The sequence below is a fragment of the Patiria miniata genome, unplaced genomic scaffold, assembly GCF_015706575.1.
Source record: "Patiria miniata isolate m_02_andy unplaced genomic scaffold, ASM1570657v1 HiC_scaffold_9, whole genome shotgun sequence".
NCBI classification, from domain to species: Eukaryota; Metazoa; Echinodermata; class Asteroidea; order Valvatida; family Asterinidae; genus Patiria; species Patiria miniata.
In genome coordinates this window covers 1,036,155-1,060,442 of record NW_024037076.1, presented here as the reverse complement: position 1 = coordinate 1,060,442, position 24,288 = coordinate 1,036,155, and the positions used below count along the sequence as shown (strand labels likewise).

Below are 24,288 nucleotides of genomic sequence, written 5' to 3'. Positions count from 1 at the left end.
TAGCTGCTTCAATGACCGGCCCGAACTCAAAAATGTTTTTAAGATGATCTACGGCAAAAAAAAAAAAAATATGGTTTTAGTGGTCAGAAATTGCCTCAGATCGCACCACAGAACTTCTAGTATCCGTTTAGGCTTTGAGCGCACTTCAAGCTGGCATTAGTCCTGTTCAAGGTATGTCCCCCCCCCCCCCACTTTTGAGAATTGGTTGACGCCCACCCTTAAAGGTTAAACTTCCATCAAGTAATAAACATACAGAAGAGTAAACTGTAAAACAATGTTACGTAAAAAGAGTGTGATTTTATTTACACATTTTTATTGGGTTTGACTAAAAATAGGAATTTTCAAGGTGCGTTTATACATACAAATATTATGTATGAAAGGCATATTTGGTCCGAATTGCAGTTTAGGAAATTAATTCTAATTGATTTTAAGTTTAATTTTAAACTAGATTTTCACACTGTAAAATGTTGGTACACAAGGACAAAGAGATATCTCCACAAGGATAGACATTTCAGTACATGGCAATCATCGGCAATATGGAATATGAACAATTTCAAATAGAATTTGTGGGCTTCGCTATTTCTTGTTGAACAGTGTGCAGGGGCGTAGCATGGTCATTTTTATTGGGGGGGGGGTAAAACTTTTTGAAAAGGGCACTTGCACATCCGTTGTGAAATGTAGACAGGTTTTTTCTTCGGACAAACAGGTTTTTTTCTCCGGACAAATCAAAAAGGGGGGGGGGGGGGCTGGTACCTGTCGATGAGGGCGCTGTTCAAAACCGACAATTATGCACACAAAGGGCCAATATATAGTGCTTTTCAGGGTGATACATGTGCGAAATTCTCAAAAAGACACCCAAATGCCACAACAAAAGGGCACCACTTCTTTTTGAAAAGGGCACTTTTTACAATTTTTTTCGGGGATAAGCCCGTTGAAAAAAGGGCGTTTGAATGGAAAAAGGCAGTCTTTGTGAACAATCACACACAAATGCAGAGAAAAATATAGGGTAAACCACACATCAGGTAATTATGTCATGGGTGAGTCAATAATGAGCACATGCCGACAAAATAAAATTTAAGTTTATGCCTTTGTTCGGGTTTGCTAAACCAGTGAGATTCTACTCTTTTACGGTTAAATTATGAACAAAAATTACAAGCTGTACATCAAATACCAGTACTCTCACAAAAACAGAGAATCCATAATGAAAATGCCACACTTGATTATAGTAAAAAATGATTAAGTACTATAACAAAATTCATGAAAAACTAGTACTACAGCTGCCATTTTGATGGGAGTTTTGGGCTGGGCTTGGTTGGGCCTGGCCTTGCTTCATTGGTCACCTCGATGGAATGTCAGAATTGTAGACTGCTGGAACTTGTCGGGAATAGTAGACTTGGCGGGATTCACAGGTTGGATGCAAGGGGGACGTTGACCACGTGGAAGCCAGCCACCGCCCAGTATCAAATTTCTGATTTGCTTTTGCTGTGGTGCCTAGAACAGCACAATTAAGAGAATGAACTTTTAAGCATGGCAGGTTTAATTGGAGAAAATAGAGACAGTAAAAACAGAGGATCAATATTAGGTTCAAAGGTAAAGTCCACCATTTGTAATTTGTGCAATTTGTTCGTTTGAGGCAACAAAAGTGCTCAAAATCTAAAAAAGGGTACTGAACAACTAACCTGATGAAGTTTCAGCATATTCAGCACAGCTTCAGCTGTATATTCCAAGAAAAACAGCATTCTAGGACCTCAATTTCAAATCAAAAGTTGCTAAATCATGTTTTAAATTATGCCTGAATTCAGCATCCGAGACATGTTCTCACTGAGCCGATTGCAGCTACGCGATGTCGCGCACTGATCTGACAAATTATAGCAATTGCGCGTGCGTCGTGCCAATGCTTGCGCGCGCTTTGCCAAATAACAAAACGAACTACTAATTTAAATTTCCTACGGTGCGTGCTACCGTTGGAAAGGCCTTCTTTCATTGCAGATTACTTCAAAATGACAGCTTGCCAGAAAGAATAATTTCATGGGGAGTTTAGTCCCCTTACTATCTATCAACCAAGTATGTTTTTCAACAATTATTACGCAAGTTAGATTTCGGATAGCTGCAAATGATGGACTATACCTTTAACCATTCACCGATGTATAAACAATACTCACTGTGTTAACTCCCAAGTGAAAGTTGAAACAAAAAAAATCACTCAGGTGGGACTCGAACCCACGACCTCCTGCTTTCTAGTGCAGGTGTCTTACCACTCGAACCGAGCTAACAAGATCGGTTGGCTAGTCCGAATCTGACGTACATGTAGTAGTGGGTACCGCAGTAAACTAGTTATAATGGAATTTACGTCGGGGTGATGTAAATCAACGTTAGGTTTTGCCCTTCACAGACGTATAAACAAATGTATACTCAGTGTGTTACCTCCCGAGTGAAAGTTGGGAAAATCACTCGGGCAGGACTTGAACCCACAACTTCCTGCTTTGTGTATACATCAGGGAAAAAGCAAAACCTAATATTGCTTTACACACTTTAAAAAAAAAAGGTCCCAGGTCAGATTCGACCCAAACCCAGGTCAGATTGGGCCTGCTCTTTTCCGAGTCAAAAATACTCTTAATTGGCGCCTTACCAGCTTTTTGACCCAAGGAATTGTCATTTGACCAAAAAGTGTCATTTTGACCAGAAAGTGTGTTAAGTCATATCTGACCCAGATTCTGGGTCGAATCTGATCCAGGACTTATAAGAGTGTATAAGTTCAACTACGATGACAAACCACTGTGTCATTTATGTAGAAGCTGAAGAGAATCGATCTGACATAATCGTCATGTTGACATAGACAATTGTCATTTTTGACATACAAATGTCGTTACGCATACAATGTGCGGAGACATGTTTAAAATTTAATTTATGCAGTAACTTTTTAAAAAAATCTTCTTAACATTACCCATGCTACGACAAAAGACACGCACCTGTATTAACCCTGCAGAAATTTGGCAACATTTGCTCTTCCGTCCTTCTTCAGTGCGTTGCACAACGTGGTCCTCTGCTGTTCAACACTGGTGGACTGGGCATTCCTCCATGTTACAAGCATATGAAGACCTTGCCTTGTGATATCGCCTGGGAAATTTTTCTCAATAGTCTGAACCTGTACCATCGTAAAGTCCAGCTGAAATGCCAGTGTTGTCCAATTAGGACCAAGCATCTTAGCGACCTCGTTCAGAGTTTTGTCATCTAAAGCTTGTTCTGAAAAATTAATAACGATAGGTATATTGAGTAATACTATGAATAATCCACGCCCAATATAGGCCAAAAAATAATTGCTGCCTAATTGCTGACCTCAACAGTTTTGCTGCCAATTATTAGATGCAAAAGCATTTGATTTGTATCAAAATCACGCAGCGTGTTGGACTTCCCAATGGTTCGGATAAATGCATTGCCACTATCAGGATCTTCAGCATAGAATTTCCCAGCATATTCATTAACATCCTCGTCAGTAAACCCAGAACCTCTACGTGTGTGCAAGGATATTTGACGAGTGATTTTGACATCAGTGTCTCAAGATTAAAAAAAGGTGGGTTGATACACCAAAAATACGCACACAGTAAGTTTTCTCTAATGGTTTTTTTTTTGATAGAACCAAATGAGGCTGGCTGCATCAAGTGTTTTGGTCTTCATTTCATGAAAGACACACATCCAAAAGAATCATGACCTCATTTGGGTTGGCCAGGATGAATTTATGAAGTTCATTTTTTTTCAAATCCTAACTATTCGCCAAGAAGTTGATCACATCTTCAAAAGAAAGACAAGCTTGAACCTCTTGGTTGACTTTCCTCTGAGGCCAAGGAAAACGAGGAGTGTGATGAGTTCACCAGCTCTTGTCCTTAATCTGAATATTTTGGCATACTCTGTTGAGTTTACCTTTTCTCCTTTCTGGCCAGTCACTGCTACCCCTTACCGCATTTCTAACTGTACTTTAGTGTATATACCAGCTATGTGCATTTGGCCATTATCAACCCCGGGCAACAACTGCCTGTTCAATTATAAACTTCCTTCAAAATGTCCCTAGTCTTGTTACCAGCTTCTTGGTAGGGATCCTCACCTCTTGCTTGTTGGTCTGCTGCCAGCTGATTTTGCTGAGGTCCGGGTGCACCCATTCCTATTACAAAACAAGAAAAAATGTGTTGCCTCAATTAAACCGTGTTTAAAAAACGGATTGAATGTCTTCCAAGACGTAGAAAATATGTAACAAGAAAAATGTGACTTGGGATTTCCAGTGCTTTAGTATGGCATATTGCACCAAAATAAATTTGCCAAAAAGTGAATAAACAAACGGTTTCGCTTTTGTACTGCTGTTGGACACAAACTTATCAAGGGTTGCCTTATATATTGTGTACAACGTCATTTACTTTTTTTTATTACACCGACAAAAATAGATGCAGACAGAAAAAATTAGTAACTGCAGGTGTACACAAAAATAATTGATTAGACATTGTAATATCCCTAGATCGACTAAGATTATAGCAATAACCTTCTTGTGGTTATCACTTTACTCCAAATAAGCCATATCTGGTTCCTTAAATTGTTACTGAAGGCAAGTTCAAGTCAATCGCAATGTACAAACTATTCGCTGGGAAGGGCTGATGAATTCCGCTATGATTGGGTAGATTTTGCGTGACCTGTGACCTGCAAGTCGTCACAGCCACGACCCTGCAAGGTTTCAAACGGCCATTAAGACCGAGTCACTACTCTTTTATTCCCATTCTTAATACTCATTTTTTGTTGAAAAGCGTAATAATTTAGGAAAATCTGTAAAACTGTTTTGTAAATTTTCATTTCTCGTCACTTGCTCAGGCTCCGTCGCATTTCTAACTCATGAAGGGTCATGCGACGCTCAAATTGTGTCCACATGGTCTGCAGTGAAAAGGAAATCACATCCAGTATGGAATGCATGCACTTCTATGAGAAAGTTTTCAGATAGCATTTGCGCGCATGAGCTAACCGCAGTCTTAAACAGCTGCAGCTGGATGCTAAATGATACAGGTCATGATAAGTTACCCACAATGCCACCCCACTTCCTTCTCAAGATTCTGTGAAGCTCATCAGCCTTTCCCAGCGCCCTGTTTGCAGGGCAGGGAGTACGAGCGAAATTGTTGTGCCCAAAGAAAATTGGCGATGTGCCAGCTCACAGAACTGGCAATTGGTCTTTTGTGTCCATGTTAATGTAGTATACTCGATTGGTTTCATCTTAACAAGATTATACATGTATTTACCTGGTCCCGCCATTGGGAAGTTGTAATTGATATTAACTGCACTTGAACCAACAACAGTAGGGTTGTTGCTACCACTGATATTGCCGATGTTTCCGATGTATCCAGTATGTTGTGGGACACCTACAAGCAGATGCAAAAAGTAAAATATCCTTTTAAAAAAATAACAGCCGATAAAATGATACATGCACTTGATTCCATCTCCAATTGTCATCTGAACTTAGAAACATTAATTGTCTTTAAAAGAAGATTAAATTGTTTTTTTTTTAAGATTTCCGTACTAGGCCACCACTTTTTTCAAGCGCCAAAAAGTTGCATCCTTTATGGTTATTTCCTCCACTTTCCCTCCTCTACTCTCACCCTCTCCTTTCCTTTATTCCTATTTATTAATCAGTCACTTACTTCATCGAGATTCGAACCTCGGACTCTTGTTTGGAACACAACACTTTTCCCGCTAGACCACGCGCACGATCGCTTGGCAATGATCAATCTTTGGACATATTTAAAGTATCCATTGAAATCAACTAAATATTCCTGAGAAATTAAATATTCATAATGACGTACTGCACTGTCATTGGCCGGCTCATGCGTTGTCATGGTTGTCAATGTCATGCGTATAACATACCGCTGTCTTCCAGACACTTCAATCAAAATGACAGGCTGCCTCCAACTTAGTTCTGCACGACGTGTGCATCCAAAAATGTGCTTTAAAAACACATTTGTCCTAAATTTTTGTCGCATTGCCAGAGCTTCCTGGATTCATTTTGGGTGAAATCACAAGGTGAAGTGAAAAAAAATGTGTTGACGGCAGGTAAGTGGTGGCTTAGTACAGAAATCTTCCCGTTTTTTTTTTATTTGACCGTTCATAGAAAAGAAGAAAATGAAAAAAAAACAGGCAATGACTCAGAACAAATTTTTGGGAGAGGGGAAGGGTAGCACCGTGGCAGTCCCGGCCCCTCCACTCCCCAGTAAAGTTATAAATTGACTTCAACTGCAACTAGCTATACACTAGCCCCATAAATGTGGCCAATTTACTAGATATTCCTCCGTAAATAAAGGCCACACTTCCACTATGTACAAAAACATGTCGAACTTTGTCAAAATTTTATTTCCGCATTTAGGCTTTAGTATATTTTTGCTATAGAAGCAAACATGTACTCACCCTCTTTATAGGCTAATCAGAAAGTGCTGCCTTTTTCAGATGTCTAGTTTTCGGGAAATTTCATGTTGAGATTTCGATACGCAAACGTGTGCACACGAATCTGGAAATTTCACGAAAAATAGACATCTGAAAAAGGCAGCACTTTCTGATTAGCCTATAAAGAGGGTGAGTATGCTTCTAACATGTCTAAAGCAAAAACAAATTACAAACTAAGCCTAAATGTGAAAATGTAAATTTACCAAAGTTCGACATGTTTTTTGTACATGGTGGAAGTGTGGCCTTTATTTATGGAGGTAGTCCAGTAAATTGGCCACATTTATGGGGCTAGCTACTGCAGATACTCACCTGCCTCCTGTTGCATTGTGGGAATGTAAGTACACTATATGACTATAGTCTGTTGGCAAGCTGCTTCAGACCACTGAGCCACATGGACGTCCTGCGTGTCGGAATGAAAAATTCTCTGTCACATTTTGTTTGTTAGTTGCAATCTTGTGAATATTTTGGCGATCATGTAGTCTTGGGCCCCTGTTTAGTTTTAAATTAGAGTCAAGGGTGTTTTTTTATTAGTCAGAATGACCTTTTCATTCTAAAGCAGACTTCTCTAAATATTTGGCGATCGTGAAGTGAAGGGCCCGGTTCCCTATAAGGGAACAAAATCCACTTTAAAAATTATTAGACCTACCAAACTAGTTGGCGACATTCTCAATAAAGAGGTATGTCATAGATAGAGGGCAGGGTTTTGATTTTTTTTTTAAGGGGGGGGGGAATTTGGGGGTAAAATGACGATGACAGCGCGGCGACAACACGCGACCCGAAAATAAAAAAGGCAGTCACCGCGCGATGTACCGTGAGCACGCACAGCGCGCTGAATCGCAAGGCACAAACCACGCAGGAAAATCGTGTTTTCTACCCCTAGAATCTGTTCAAAATTGCAAAACGGGTGTCACTAGAATTGAGAGACGTCTGCTTTTGATTGTAAAGGTGATTTTTGAGCAAACAAAAATATTTTTGACTCTAATTTGATCAAAATAAAACAGGGGTCCTTCACTTCACTATCGCCCAATATTTGACACCTTTTCTTGTAATTTTTGAACAGTTTCTCGGGGTACAAATTACTATTTTTCCTAAGCAGCTTACGGTTGGTGCCGTGCGAATTCATCTGCGAGCCTTGCGAAAAATAAGAAAAAAACAATTCTGACAAACATCGGGCTGGGCACAGTATTGAGGAGAGTCCCAAATTTTCCGACTAGTAATAGCATGGAGCTATAAAAAGGAGCTCAATGGTAATAGTATGTTACGAGAGATAATATTAATAATTGTTTATCAGAATTTATCAAATTTACAGAAATTCTTAAATGTTAATTTGGAATTGGAATTTTCCCGAGATTTATTGAAGTGCGCCACGTTTAAGAGAACACTCCACCAATTTGTGCCCTATTTCCGGACGCCACCGTTTTTGAATTTCGGATTAATAGGCTAAATTTTATAAAACCAAAATCGTTCACAAAACTTTGTCAGTTTGTAATGTCCACTTACCTCAGTCTCAGAGAAGCGTCTGTAGAGTTTATCTGTGAGACTAGAACTGGTGTCTGGTGAATTTGAGCAAAATTTTGAAAGTGTTCTTCTCTAAAAAAGTACTGTGAACGGAATTTACTATTCTGACTCACTTCGCCATTGCGAAATCCCAGCAGTGAATGGGATTTCCCTTACGTCATATAGCTAAAAAATATACGGGGGAATGGGGGAATCCCCCAAAGCCAATCAGCAAGGGCGCCCTCTGCGCCCGCTTATTATGTGTGGAGTCAACCTCGTCCCCAGTGCTTACTTTATTTCCAACCGCGTTTCCAATAGGAAACTTTCTTCCTGTATCCTGATTGGATACCGCAATTGGCTAGTAATGGATTTTTATCGTGCACTTGGTGCTATATATTCACAACGTGCAGTTTCCAATTTGCTCATATTAATATGAAATATGATACTGCATGTTGTCTCGATAAGATCGTAACAGTTTGATTTCAAAAATCGTGTTTTCGTAAAAACTCACACCGTGCTCGCGCTGCTACGATTTGACTCTGTTTTTACCCCAGACACCGAATACAAAAACAAACGCTAATGTGTAACGCATATCCAGGCACCAGACTGTTCCTCATTTGCATCCGTGTGCAAAAATCTTGCACATGCAAATGATCCAATACCAGGGTGAGAGAGCAGGTAGTGGTGGGCGCCTACTGCTCAACACCCTGGGGACGAGGTTGAAGTGGAGTAGTTCTGAAGGGGGGGGGGGGCGGAGAAGAGTACGTATTTGCATATGCCGCAATCGGGTTTCATAATTCATTGTGCTTTTATTGGGCTTCGTTTTTTTCCTTTTCCTGTTACCCTTTTTTTCTTTTTTTTTCTTTTGGCAAAAAGTGTTCCTGAAAGTTTATAGTCGTTCGTGTTTACGGTGTTTCTGTAGTGTTAGTACAAAAGTAAAGCAAATAATTATTGTTAAAATACGGGTGCATGTGCTGTTTTTATCCACATACATTTCCAACTGTGTGAACGCAAAACGGAAGTTATAATTCGTTTTCTTTGACAAACCCATTTTAAAAAGCAATAGGGCCTACTGAAACTTGATAATCGATACGTTTTCCCTTTTTCTTAAGAAAGGAGTAAAAGGGTGTTTCTTTTTCCTTTGATGTACATGTATCACAAACGATACAAAAGTACTAAAGGATTCGTTTTTCCATTTTATTTATTCGATTTTAAAACAGTTTAATTGATTGGTATTCGCGAGGTTCGTGAATTACGTTACAGAAATATGTCACTCAGATAGTGCAAATTGCGTGGGAATTTTGAAATTTTCGGGTTCGCTTATTGTGTTGCATCCCAACGGCCTTCTTTTTACAAGTCAAAACAACTTTGAATGTTAATACAACATAATAGAATATACAATTCACACGAAACGATCACGCCAAAAACAATTGTAAGATACAAACATATACATGTATCTAAATTGAACCTGAATGCAGTCAATACGTCTATTCCATCAGATTATTACTTGCAAAAAGGGCGAATTTCCAGTTTTTTTTATTTGGAAGAGTTTTAATGAGTGATTCAGATATAAATTTAAAAAAAAAGTAAATAGCTAATCTGCTTCAGTAAATTGAAATTATAAAATCTTTCGATTCAGTAAATCAGTGTTAACAAAGTGAATTATTCATCATCTTAGCTGGTGCAAGACACTGTCATAGACTGCGGTGAATTCAAGGTGACATCGCACTTGATTTATATCGAAAATGTTAGAAGTTTCTTTGTATCCATATATTTCAATCAATCAATCAATAACTCTATATTCCACATAACATTGTGCAACAGATTTAAACGAATAAAATTAAGATACACATTTATCTTTGATTTTAAGATAAATGTGAATGGAGGTCCTCCGAAAAGCAGAGCTTGTCGAGTTGGGGCTCTCACATTAATTCATGTTTCGACACATGATTATGAAATAATGACACTTACACATTGGTAAGACAAAACAATATGATTAGTAACAGAAATAAGGAACACATAAACGAAACCTGTAACCAGTAACCCCATGAGACTACATCAGTTTCCAAATAATTATTCAAGTCTTATATTTACGTTTAAATAGAGACAGACTGGATGCACTTTTTAAGGAAGTATCTAATGAGTTCCGCAGCTTAGGACCCTCATGCTTTAGTTTTGGTTGTAAGCTCGATGGTGCAAAGGAACAATGAAATTCACTAAACTGTCTTGTAAAATGGTGATGACTTTTGTATGAACATTGAACAAATAGATTTAGGAAGTTAGTATTGATGCATGAGGGTAGCTAGCTGGGAAGAATATCACTGACTTTTAATGTTTTACAGTGATAGAACAGAGGATTACTATGTTCTTGAAAAAAGGTCACATTTAATTTACACAAACCCTTTTTTTGAATTTCAAAGGAACTTCAAAATACAACATTTGCAAACATCACAAAACGAAATGATCAAATTATCACAAAATACCTAACTGGATTGTTAGGGAATGACAGTCTAAATCATCCTGTAAAATCGTGGCTGCAATTATTGATTACACACCTGTATAGGGGTACAAGCCTGCTAGACTGATTCTCTGACCTTACAATTCACCAAAGTCTATAAACTGCTCCGTTTCATCTTAAGTGGGGTCAGGAAACCAGACTACAAGAACATGATTGGTTTTCCCAGCATCTACAAGCCCAAAACGTGAAACAAGTCATTTTAACAATATTTGCTTTAACATATACTAATCCTCCAAATCCATTTATTTCTGAAAATTGCAGCACAAGCAAATGTTGTACATTCACTTTAAGTATTCTATTATCATTCCAATGCCACAATCGCCCCATACAATATGATATGTATGGTAAGACTAAGGCATTGTACAAATTCAAAAAATATCATGTGTGAAGAATGCTGTTAGCTTACATAATGAGGCCCATATTTCTGGATATGACTGAGCAGATATAATTAATGCGCTTTTTCCATGAAAGGTCTTGGTCAATATACAATCCCAGAAATTTAGTAGAATCAGGGTGTGTAATAGTAGTTGGTACTTTTTTTTTGGGTAGTCTTGATTTTCAACGGATATAATCCCGAATACAGTTGCTTAGGCAACCGGTATCCCCGCCCCCTTTGATGCTGGGTCCGGGACAAAACAATGATTCCATCACTCGCAGTTTTTTTTTTTAAATCGATCTTCACATCGATCTTCGCACCAACGTTTATACAAATTATAAACAAAACATCAACAATTTTGGTTTTAGTAATCCCAAAACCAGTCGAATGGCCATTTCTTTCTACGGTATTTACACAAATATACAATTGTCTGGCCAACGTGTCTATAAAAATATAATTTTATTTACAAAAATATACACGTAGTTGCCAACAGTGGTTGGATTAATCACAAAAGTACTCGAATGTTACTCACTGTTTTAACGTTATACATAATTATATACTTGCATGCTTGTTATTTGGCCAACAAGTTTGAACTTGTGAAGGAAATGGACCAAAACACCCAAACAGCCTCAGGGTTTGATAAGAAATCAACGAGTACCATACATCCACTGGGTTTTCAAATCAATAATGTTTTCTTGCACACACGTTCAGGTTTGAAGCGTATTATAATTTTGTTTGCCAATTTAAAATGCTTTGCAGATGCACAATCGGCAAATCAGATTTGACCCGAATCTAGGTCAGAGTTGACCTTGCACTTTTCCGGGTCAAAATTACACTAGCTTCCAGGCTAGGGCCACCCTTCCGGCCATTTGACCCAGATGATCCTCATTTCGACTAAAATAATTGTGATTTTGACATAGTTTCTGCTTTCTGCTTTTTACCATGTTTACATGCATTAAAAACTGTCATTTTGACCTAGAAGTGTGTCAGGTCGAATCTGACACGGATTCCGGGTCGAATCTGACCCGGGACTTATAAGAGTGTAAGTTTGACTTTGATGGCAAACCACTGTGTCAAACGTAGAGGGTGAACAGCTATGTTTTACACGCAGCGTGACCCTGTACTGTACTGACGATCTGAATCGAGAATGTACGATATTTATGTTTAAATTGCAAGCAGGCATTCTGGACTGAGACATTATTTTTAGTGATCCGAGTCCCCGATTTCAGAGTGTTAATAAATAACACGTCGAATATCAACTCGTCCAAGTTTCCAGGACTATCCCCTCTTTTGTAATTTTGTTCAGCACACTTAAATATTCTCAAATTTCATTTTGTATTTACTTTTTGATATTTTCTTGTAGAAATTGTTTCTTTGTATTGAAAAATGTCCACACTTGGAGTTTTTTTTATGATCGAGATTACATATGAACCGTAAGTGACGGGCTACGGGACTGTAGGCCAAACTCATCCAATCCATCCAATCGGGCGTTGCCTCTGAGGTCCAAGTCAGTCAGACTGGGCATGTCACCTACAGCCGAGACAATTATGTGTTTCATGTCTGTACGTGACAAATTGCAACTTACCAGGTCCAGCTTATTTAAGTGTTTCATTTTCGGTAATTCCTTGGCCCACAATAATCCGCCAAATGTGTTGAAAGAGATGTCCAAGTCAGTCATACTGGGCATGTCACCTACAGCCGTGGCAATGTGTTTCATGTCTGTCGGTGACAAATTGCAAAGTCCCAGGTTCAGCTTCTTTAAGTGCGTCATTTTCGGTAATTCCTTGGCCCACGACTCAGCCAATTCACCCAATTTCTGGTTTACACCAAGGTTCAAGTCGGTCAAGGTGGGCATGTCACCTACAGCCGAGGCGATGTATTTAATGTCTGTCGGTGTCAAATTGCAAACGCCCAGGACCAGCTTATTTATGTGCGTCATATTTGGCAATTCTGTGGACCACGTTGAAGCCGTTCCGCCCAATTCATTGTTCACAGCAAGACTCAAGTGAGTCAGGCTGGGTATGTCACTTACAGACGAGGTAATGTGTTCAATGTCTGTTGCCTCTAGTTCGCAGAAATCAATTATAAGTGTGTCGAGGCTTGTCAAGTGTTTGATGTGAGGGGCCCATTCTACAGCTCTACCTCCCAGCCCATCACAATTGTTTAAAACAAGATAGGTCAACTGTTTGTTGCATTTCAGTTCGGACAGAATTTTCGCAAAAGCACTATTTCCCAGAGGACATACATGCAGCTTCAAGGTGCTGAGGTTTTCCATGTAACCCAGGGCGAAGGCCAAATCACTGACCGAAGATGCGCGAGAAACATTAATATCTTTAACGCATGTCAGTTGTGCTTTGCCGCTGTCGAACTTACAGATGATTTCAAGGAGGTATACGAGACTGCGTAAATCGTTATTGTTATCCACATTGATAGTTGATGGGATATGCGAGTCGCTGGTGAGACACCGTGGGACCTTGCTTGACTGGCTTTCAAAAAAGCAGTTTCGACTTATCACTTGTACAACATCTGATTGGTACCTGGGCTCATCCTGATTGAACTCATGGTCGAGCAAGTTTACGATGACCGTCATGCATCTCTCATTGTCACCACAACAAAAACGTAAAAGGTCGTTGTTTGAAACAACGCGATCTATTGTTGAACACAATGGCTCCAAACTGCGCTGAAATTCGCCTTTCTCTAATCTCTGCAAGTATTTCGCTGCACAGTATTTCTGCATAGTGTGCATGAATTGTATGCTGTTGTGGGATTTGAGGTTTTTGACAACACTATGCTTGGTTAGGATGCCTGCTTTTAGTGCCAGGTCTAGCGCCTCCGGTTTAAACTCATCTTCTTGAAATGAGAATTGGTCACTCATGAGTCCATGCAGCGCAATTTGTCCTATTTCGATCGGTACTGTTTTGGATACGTTTGATAGGTTTGGCTTTGTCTTTTTTGCATCTGGTGGTCGTTCCCTGTCCTCGTCTTTTGTTGAGAACATGTGATCAACTGCCTTATTGAAGAGGCGTGAAGTTGTTTCGGGGAGTTGTTTATGCTCCCTCCACAACAAGCACATAAGCAGCAGTAACATAGGTATCTTAGCAAAATCATGCAGTGTGTTGGACTTTCCGATGGTTTGGATTAGTGCTTTGCCATTATCAGAATCTTCATTAAAGAATTTCTGAACGTATTCATTAATATCCTCCTTGGCAAACCCCAAAACCTCTACGTGTGTGCAAGGATTTTGGACGAGTGATGTTGACATCAGTGCCTCAAGACGAGAGGGGCGTGTCGCGACACAAATGCAACATTGACGGTATTTTTTTCTATTCAGTGCTAGTAGGATGGAACCGAACAAGGCTTCATCGAGTGTTTTGGTCATCATTTCATCAAACCCATCCAACAGAATCAAGACCTTATTTGGGTTGGCCTGGATGACTTTTTCAAGTTCATCTTTTTCTATTCCTGAATCTTTATCTAGAAGTTGATTTAACATGGATTCAACAAGATCGGATTCTTGACGCAGGGCACACATCTTTAAAAGAAATACGAGATCGAATCTTTTCAGGAATTCATTTTCACCCTCAGCCCAGTCGTATACAATCTTATCAAAAATGGTTGACTTCCCGACCCCTCCTTCGCCAACGAAAATGAGGCGTTTGATGAGTTTCTTAGTTCCTTTCCTTAATCTGAATATTTTGTCATACTCTATTGAGTTTACAGTTTCTCCTCTTTGGCTACTTTTTGTAGCAGTTTTCCCTGTAGGCGTACAGACAACTGCTACCCCTTCCCGTGTTTCTAACCGCACTTTGGTGTATATACTATCTATGTGCATTTGGTCATTAGCAACCCTAGGCAGCAACTGCACGTAACCGCCTGTTGTTGTATAAACTTCCTTCAAAATGTCCCTAGTCTTGTTACCGACATCTTGGTAGCTAGGAGCCCCCAGCCTTGGTTCTTGGTCTGGTCTCTCACTAAGCTGAGGTCTTGATGCAAGCAATCCTATTCAGATCAAAACAAGAAACATATCTTCAAAGACGTAGAATATATGTAAAAGAAATTATGACTTAGCATTTCAAGCGCGTTAGTAAGGCAGTTTATAAAATAAATAAATGAAAGTAAATAAAGATATGTTTTGGATTTTTTACTGATAGAGACAACCTTGTCAAGTGTTGTCTTATTCAATGCCATGTAGTACATTCACTTTTAACATTTTACACAGATGAAAATAGATTCAGACCAAAAAATGTCAAATCGCAGATGTACACAAAAGTTAATTGGACATTAAAATATTGACTCAGACAACAGCAATAATCTTCTTGTGGTAATCACTACACTCCAAATTAATTAGTCAAATCTGGTTCGCCACGGTTCCTAAACTTTCAATTCTAACTGATGATATTAGTTGAAGTCAATATCAATTTTTAATTTTGTAAAAAAAAAATCCGCTCATGTTACCAACCATGATTACTCCTGTTTTGCTATGTAATAGCTTATTATGGTAAGTCATGTATAGACGCAATATCCATGTGCAACTTAGACCTTAAACATGACCAGACTTGACCACTATAAACAGCGCCCTCCTATTGAGTCCACCATATATCGAACTGGCTTATAGTTGTACAATATTAGTTATCCGGCGAGCGCGAGTGGAACACAGAATAATGTAGTCTGCTGTGTCCCACATACCACGAGGCCGATTAGTGGGACACAGATGCACTACATTTTCCGTGTTCCACGAGCGCGAGCGTGATAACGAATTTATCTTCAAGCAAACTTGACGCGCAGTAGCACGCTTTACATGAACATTTCAACAGTTTCAGCGCATGCAGCTGGAATGTCGCTCACATCTTGGAATAGCGCAATACGCAGGGTGCGATATGGACCGTGCAATACAGCCTCATAGCACACTGTTGTTGACATGGATCGACCAATCAAAATTGAGGATACAAGTTTACTTGAAGATAAAAGAAAATGACGACTCTCTACCTAGCGGAACTGACAATCAGTCTTTTGTTTCCATGGTTATGTAGTATAACATCCCCCACCGAACCCCCCCCCCGAAAAAAAATCATTTACACTTGATTGGATATAGAATTCCTTTCGTCTCAACAAACGAGATTATATTTACCTGGTCCTTCCAACGGGAAGTTGTACGTGACATAATTAATACCACTTGGTCCAGCAAAGATAGGGTTGTTGCTTCCGCTGACTGTGCCACTGTTTCCGATGGTTCCAGTTGGTTGTGGGGAACCTACAGTACAAACAGAAGCAAAAAGTAATATATCCTGCAAAAAGTAACAGCCGATAAAATGATACATGTACTTGATTCCATCTCGAACTGTCGTCTGTACTTGGACACATTGTCTTTGGGCCATAACAATGGAAGTTTAAGATTTGCCGGCATCCAACGCCCGCACCTCCCCATGGCAGCCGCACAAAAATTTCATAATTTTGCAAAACTGTTGTCTAAAAAAACCCCACTATTCTCAATATTACAAAAGACACCCAAAAACATAAAAACAACGAAACGTGAGTAACCAAATTCACGTTACATTTTCGTAACGTGAGTAACCGATTTTGTTCATCTTGTTTATCATACATAACACATTTTCTGGACGTCATCTTTGGTGCTTAGGTACATATAGGTCTACTCTATCTACCATGGGGATAACAGTTATTAAACCTTTTCAGTAAGGTAATTACAGCCCAAGGAAACCCAAAAGTACATCAAAAATGTAACGTGAGTAACCGTGGGATTGCACTAAGGCATATTTCAAGATACTATGGTGTATGGTGTGCATGTTTGACGCCAAGCTAGAGACTGAGGCCAGACTGCAACTTCGTGATCGTCAGTTGTCTGCATAGCACAGTACACATCACGTGTATACGAACTTTGACATTTTACAAAGCGCTGCTTCTATCACTTGAGCCGATTGGTCCTATGATTGTGGCACTCACTGAGTCAATCAATGGAAACGTTCATCTCAAGTTCCACATGCATTTCTGCACGCACTGTTCTTGATTTTTTCCATGATCGTGTTAAGTAGGCCCATTGAGGCCTATTTCAAATCGATATTTTCACTTAATATTTTACTGATTTGCCCGAAACTGATGGATGGATCACATTAAGAACATTTCGTTGCAAGTTTATCATGTTTACTTTTATTTACGATGAACTGGATGGGTGGAGCAATGCGTGCCACATTTTTCAACGATTGAATGGGATCTGACGGTGGTCCGTTGTCCTGTCGGACCCGCTGTCATGTTCTAGAATCGTGGCGCGGCGTGGGCAGCATCCAACACCGCCACGATTTAGAAGACGTCCAACAGATTGATTTTTTCACTAAAATAATGAATGATGAACAATAAAAAAAAGCCTCATATCATATCATCTGGAAAATTTTGGGACGCAAATCTAAAACCTTCATTCTCATGGCCTCAAAAGAATATTATTTTTGTGCTCATCTGACTGTTCATAGAAAAAGAAGGCCAAGAAAAACCAGGCAATGACTCAAAATTTGGGAGAGGGGGAGGGCGGTAAATGCCCCTCCACTCCCCAGTAAGGTTATAAATTGATTCCAAGCAACTAGCTACTACACATATTCACCTGTTGCAGCTGAGGGGGCGGGTTCCTTAGCCTCCCGTTGCATCGTGGTAAGTACACAAATAGTCTGCTGGCAGGCTGCTTCAGATCACTCAGACACAAACAGCAGTCCTGCGTGTCAATTATCAATGAAAAATGCTCTGTCACATTTTGTTTGTTACTAGTAATCTTGTAAATATTTTAACATGAAGGAACATGCACACGACCAGTGAGTGGAGTGATTTCAAAAATCTATTGTGATGACGTGACGCTTTCATAATACATACAGAAGACATGCATGACAGCCATGGCAATGGACGTTTTCTGGAGAATTGCCACTAAAATCATCCACGAATTTCATAGTCTTTCTTGTTCTGTTTGAAGTCTATTTTCATGAATGACTGCTGTATGGTACGAAGTATGCATTATGGAATCTGTTTTGGGATAACAGAGGGAAAACGGACCATTTTTGTAATACACTGGAGATATACTGTCGTGTTTTTTGGGACTGTTATGATCTAGTTTCTATAATGTAGTTGTATAGCTCCAGCTGTAAATGCGAAGTAACCGGTCACTTCGGGACCTTCCCAACACGGCACCTGTACAAAAACTGGTCCAAGTAACTTGGACCCAACTTATCGCCTTTTTAACATTGGGACATGGTCGACATGGTTTGGACAAATCTGCCGTTGACCCCAAAACCCAACATTGGCCAACTAAAACATCGGATTTCACCCTCAAAACGGCCTCAAAAAAACTAGATACCACACCTTCTGATTAAGATGGTTGTACTGAAGTACACAGTGGTGTGATACTCTGACTCATGTTTCTGTTCCCTGACTCTATGTTACAAAATGTAAACTGTTGAATGGGATGGTGCCAGACTACTATGGAGCGCGTTCCAAGCATCACTTTCGTTATTTTTTTAAAATATGGCTTGTCCCAAATTTTACATTATTAATCAGAGAATAATGTAGATGACTTAAAGCTTTGCATGGCGGATGAGATAAAGTAGAAAAGATTGCTGGTAATACAATGTGGAAAGTAATAGTGGTTCTGAACAGAGCCGGTTGGTCGAATGTAGAACTCGACGTTTCGGTCAGTGTGCCCTGTCCGTCCTTCACTCACCCTCCTGAGGACGAACAGAACACACTGTCCGAAACATCGAGTTCTACACTCAACTTACCCGTTCGTTTCAGAACCATACTTCTTGCAAGAAGAGATTACTTTCCACATGGTCTTACCCGCAATCATTTTCTACTTTATCAGATAATAATGGTATTTTTTTTTATTTAATTGCTTTTATTTTAAGTTAATATATAGTATTTAATTGCTTTCATTTCATTAGCCCTTCCCAGGGGAGTTTACCTCCATTTCAATTTAATATGGCTGACTTAAAGCTACATTTGTAAGCCCAAGAATTTGTTTTTTTTGCAAAAGGGCTGCCGAGCCATTTGACAAATTCAGAGAAAAATGCAAAAAACTATCGTGGGATTCATATTCTTTGAATGGCAAATGCAATTTTAGTCTGATTTTACCGTGGAATTAAAATCCTTTTGGAACAGATTATTTTACCTCATGGCCCTAGTCGAAGCCTAGTTACTGCAGGTTCAAACTCATTTTTGTTATATATGGATACATTATATGAAGCCCTTTTACAACTAAGCTCTTCAATACGCCTGCATATAAAAACTCCATTTGTCCCAGCAGGCCTACACAAAACCTGGGTTTTTCCAAAGTGTTCTGAAGTCCACACTGAAGTGTTTTGTTTCGGTCTGCCGTGCTGCAAAGATGTACAAAGTTGACGAGTCAGTGGGTGACTTTCCTTATCAAATGAACCGATTTCAAGTGTTTACAAGTGTTATTCTTAGCTCTGCATCCATTCAATGCAAATGTAATGTTTGCCATGATAGTGCTGATGTTGTAGTTTGCTAGAATAACACACATTCTACTGGGAAGTCACATGAAACACGGAAATTGTAAACTACATGAGACTTTTCACTGGTTTTTTTTTTTTAGGTATGCCCGAGGAAGGTTTTATAGACTTCCATTTGCATTCAAAAGAAAAAAACCCAAAGCCATGGGTTTAAATTCCATATTTTGTATTGCATTTTTTCCATTCAGTTTTGATCAAGATCCCAACAATGACCGTGTTTGTGCCCAACTCACAAGATTTGAACTTTACGAATTGCTGACTACTTGTGCATGACTTTTTTTTTTAGTGGAAAATATTTATTTTTAAAAGTGCAGACCTGAACTCTTCCTAGCCCTGAAAAATTTAATATAGAACGTAAAGTAAAACAAAAATAAACAGTAAGAGAACATTGATTTATTACACAGCATCAATGCAGATTGTTGATCAAGAACAAATGTGTCCTTTTAATAACACGCCCCTTTTGTATTAAATGAAGTACATGGGCGTGGGGGTGGGGGGGGGGGGGGGGGTGGGGTGTGAATAGGGGTGGGGTGGAGCGGCTTAAATCGGTCCCCCTATGAAGCCCATAGAGCTTAACAGAAACCTGTCAAAACAGACAGACACGTACGAAAACACGCAATTCAAAAAGAAAAACTTACAAAAAAACACACACACATACTAAAAGATCCCACATATCGGTACCTTTGCATATTATTTTGTCTTAACCGCTTTTCCTTATTTGCAAAGTGTTTTAATCAAACATACAAAATACAAAGGCTATGCATGTACTTATATACATATGTTTACATGTAACATGTTTCAGTTTTGAAATTATTAGGTGCTGAAAGAGAAACTCAACAAGGAAATGTATGGAACTTTTGGGTCTATGTTCAGTTTGACACGACTCCAAAACTAACTGACGATCAATGACCACTGCTTAAAATTACAAAGGAAAACCCCTTGCATGCAAAATTAAAATCACATGGGTGCACATGTATATTATTATTTGAGTGCCTTAAAATGAGGAAATAAAACTTCAGTCATGTTTGTGTTTTCAAGCTGCCAGCACTATCCGCTCCGTTCACAAACTCACAATCAATCAAGTGACCGTTTTTTTAACAGTGAATTCCCCTGTTTAAATTGAGCTATACTTTGACTGGAGGTGATTGATACCGGTATGCCAGCTGTACATGACCTGCCTCTTTCGTCTGTTAATATTTGACTACATTATACTCACAGTGTTTCACGTATGCGATCAGATTCGGTTTTTATAAATATACTATAGCCTCTATACAAATGCATGGCAGGGCAAAGGGAACACATTTATTTTTGACTGTCTTTGACTGAATGATCAAACAATAGGAGGGACCGACATTATTCCAATGATCTAAAAATGGTCCAGACAATGAAGACAAAGTAGTTCCCATATATATGCCTGGTGATAAGGAATAATTGGCATTTAGCACTAGTGTCTATGGGAGTTTATTTGCAGGTATGCATCCTATAAAGAATCACAAAGATGGCCGTTTCGCGCATGCGCTGTGCCGCGGCAGTGGTCTTTTCAGTGGGCGGAACCTACGGGAAGGGGGAAAAAGTGTTTTAAAGGTACCAACAAGGGTTTTTTTTCCGTAACGGATAGTTCCAAATCATAAGGGAGCAGTAGGCTATCACCCGATTACAACAATTGATAGTTGAAAAGGGGGGGAGGGGGGCATTTTGAGCTTAAAAGTAGCTGAAACTCAATTTATTGTCGCTGGGAGCGCTCTACAGCTTAGCAGGGGCAAAACGATCACTATTTTCGGGCTTAATATCGACCTCGGTTAATATTTTTCTTTATTTTTTTTTCTTCAAAATATTGACTTTGGAGATATTCTGCTTGTCCTGAATGTGCTATTATAAAGAATCACAAAGATGGCCGTTTCGCGCATGCGCTGTGCCGCGGCAGTGGTCTTTTCAGTGGGCGGAACCTACGGGAAGGGGGAAAAAGTGTTTTAAAGGTATCAACAAGGGTTTTTTTTCCGTAACGGATGGTTCCAAATCATAAGGGAGCAGTAGGCTATCACCCGATTACAACAATTGATAGTTGAGGGGGGGGGGGGGGAGGGGGCATTTTGAGCTTAAAAGTAGCTGAAACTCAATTTATTGTCGCTGGGAGCGCTCTACAGCTTAGCAGGGGCAAAACAATCACTATTTTCGTGCTTAATATCGACCTTGGATAATATTTTTCTTTCATTTTTTTCCTCAAAATATTGACTTTGGAGATATTCTGCTTGTCCTGAATGTGGTTTTGTGTTAAAATTTAAAAGTTGCCTGCTATTATAGGGTGCACACCGGTAAATCAATCCGCCAAGCTCATGAATAAAAGTTATACCCTCAAAATATTCTATATTAGAGAGTTCTGAGCGCCGTAAAATTGGGGAATTTAAGAGATATGGTAATGAACCTCTGGCCCGGACTTGGGGCTTCCAATTCTGAGCATTTTGGATGCTATTTTGCCATGTTGTGGAGGGATCGCTTTACAAGATGGCTACTTTTCCGCTTTGGGGAAAATAGGGGTCGTCTTCTTTGCGTGAAAATATCTCGAAAAGTCAATGGTCAACCCACCAAAAATTGAAAAGAAAATGAAAGATGACACATTGATCATCATTTTTCTGTGCAGCTTGAATACCTGTGAGAGTTTTGAGTATTTTTAAAATAATTTTGAAGTATGGGCATTTAGCACTAGTGTCTATGGGAGTTTATTTGCAGGTATGCATCCTTATGTTTTTCTGCACTCAAGGTTCCAGTCTGGGCCCATTCTATCTAAAGTGTCTCAACTGAACTGGAACACACGCGTACACGGTTGGGACGATCCCAGCCAAAGTTGGGAACATGGTCAATTAAGTTGGGGCGTAACACTATCAGCTATGTTTAGTGTTAAGTTATACACGTGCAATTATGTACGAACATGATGAAAAGATGACCGCTCAATTCGTTATGCAGTGAGAAGGAATCAACATGGTTGTTTCAACTGGTGCACAGCCCCATAGGTTTGTGCACAAATTGCCTGGTTTGTTATCCACATCCATGATGCAATATTGTGTAGACCTATGCATGGGCGGATCCAGAACACAATGTTTGCCCTGGGAAACATTTTCCCCCAAAAATACGTGGGTCAAAAATTGTACTCCGTGGGTTTGGGACCCGCTTAAGAACCCCAATTTTTAAAATGTATTTTAGATGCTCTGTGGTGCGATCTGAGACAATTTGTGACCCCTTTAACCATTTTGTTGAGCAAAAGATGATGGTGTACGAAGTTGCTGCCCATGGGCGTCGCGAGGGGGGGGCAAGGGGGGGGCACTTGCCCCCCCCCCCTGGAAAAGCAAAAAAAAAAAAAAAAAAGACGCAAAAAAAAAGAAAAAAAAAAGAAAAAAAAAGAGGCGCGAAGACAAAGTGGTGTAAATTTAATGAGTTGGGGGGGGGGGGGGAAATGTCCCTGCCCCCTCTAAAACTGATAAATCGAAAATGTGTTGAAAACTACAAGCATTTTTGGTCAAAATTTTTTTTGCCCCGCTCTAGAAAAAATCCTGGCGACGCCCATGTTGCTGCCTGTTTTGCGACGTCACGTAAATGTAAAATATGGGGCTCGTCCCCAGGATGCGCCCTTGGGCCTATGGCTATGACTCATAGCCATAGGTCTTCTCATAGGCTTACGTCAACTAGCGCGAACTAACATAACTAAAAGTTGGCAAAAACTTTTGTTGCACAAAAAAATAATTGTATCTCAGTTTCTATACTCACTACAGTTTGCTGAAAAACAGTCAAACTTCAGTCTTGCCGAGCTGTCGTTGCGAGCACTGCACCTTCAAATGTGTAACTTTTAATTACAGTTTTCAAGGGAGATGTTCAAGTCCAAACAATAAATGCAAGTTATTTCCTGTTTCGCAATGCCTGTTTCGCAATGCATTATGGAAATAACCTTATTTTCATTCAAGTCGCGTAGATGAAACAGCGCCCTCTTTTTGTCACATTTATTTATTCCGACTCCAACTTTGTCCTCAGGGTCTCCAGCAGTACGTACGCTCCCACCACTACCTGCTCTCTCATGGAATCCAGGTTGGCAATCAAGGAGACCCTGCGGACAAGGTTATTTTGATATGCTATAGGGCTCACATGGACATTCCCATAGACACCAGTGCTAAATGCCCATACTTCAAAAATACTTTTACAAATACTCAGAACTCTCACAGGTGTTTAAGCCGCACAGAAAAATTATGGTCAACATCTCACCTATCATTTTCTTTAAAATTTTTCAATGCGTTAACCACTGACTTTTCGAGAAATTCTCACCCTAAGACGACGACACCTTTTACGAGTAATGTTTCCCAAAGTTGAAAAGTAGCCATTTAACATGGTTAAATAGCGCCACTTTCGGGCCCAAATACATTTTTAAAAAGGCTCGGAATTGGAAGCCCAAAGTCCAGGCCAGAGGTGCGTCACCATATCTCATGAAATTTAATAATTCCATAGCTCTCAGAACCCTCTAGAATAGAATAATTTGCGTGTATATCCTTTATTCATGATCTCGGCAGACGGAGTTTCGGCCAATTTATTTGGGTGGATCCTACGGTGGCCCCAAAATTAACATTACGAGTTCACATGTAGTTAAGCGCGCAAAAGTGTTCATGTTCGACAGTTAATTGTTATTATTCATCAGTATTTGATATTGATGCATGTATTTGATCGTATATAGAGTAGCCTTTCGCCCAGGCCATCGTGGCTTAGAGCGGTGGAGTTGCGACGACCAAAAGCGACTGGAGCAAAGATTAACTCAGCACGTACGAGTGGCAAAGCCACGAGGCTTTTTACAACTTGATTTTGTTGAATTATTCATAGTTTTATGCAAATAAGAAGCGTGCCGAAGGATAACCTATCACAACGCAAATTTTGCCTAG

General features: G+C 39.6%; 2 protein-coding genes across 4 annotated transcripts in view; both read right to left on the bottom strand.

The window, feature by feature from the left end:
• Positions 1-273: 273 nt before the first annotated feature.
• LOC119720172 lies at positions 274-6,867 on the bottom strand. Of its 2 annotated transcripts, none has more exons than XM_038189739.1 (5): positions 6,775-6,867; positions 5,271-5,390; positions 4,076-4,156; positions 2,970-3,243; positions 274-1,491 (listed from the first exon to the last, which is right to left on the bottom strand). In XM_038189739.1, exons 1-4 carry the CDS (start codon positions 6,788-6,790, stop codon positions 2,975-2,977), a joined length of 486 nt encoding a protein of 161 aa, XP_038045667.1. In that variant the 5' UTR covers positions 6,791-6,867; the 3' UTR covers positions 274-1,491; positions 2,970-2,974. The 2 variants fall into 2 exon arrangements, with proteins under 2 accessions (XP_038045667.1, XP_038045668.1); XM_038189740.1 differs by having other exon boundaries at positions 4,100-4,156.
• A 4,146-nt stretch (positions 6,868-11,013) lies between these two features.
• The window catches only part of LOC119720168 (NACHT, LRR and PYD domains-containing protein 12-like), a 30,599-nt gene continuing 17,324 nt past the window's right edge, over positions 11,014-24,288 (bottom strand). For both annotated transcript variants that reach the window (XM_038189734.1, XM_038189733.1), the window contains 3 exons: positions 17,464-17,571; positions 15,985-16,107; positions 11,014-14,855 (listed from right to left, as the gene is read on the bottom strand). In XM_038189734.1, coding sequence (XP_038045662.1) covers positions 12,277-14,855; positions 15,985-16,107; positions 17,464-17,506 — 2,745 coding nt within the window. In that variant the 5' untranslated portion in view covers positions 17,507-17,571 and the 3' untranslated portion in view covers positions 11,014-12,276. The remainder of the gene's footprint in view (positions 14,856-15,984; positions 16,108-17,463; positions 17,572-24,288) is intronic.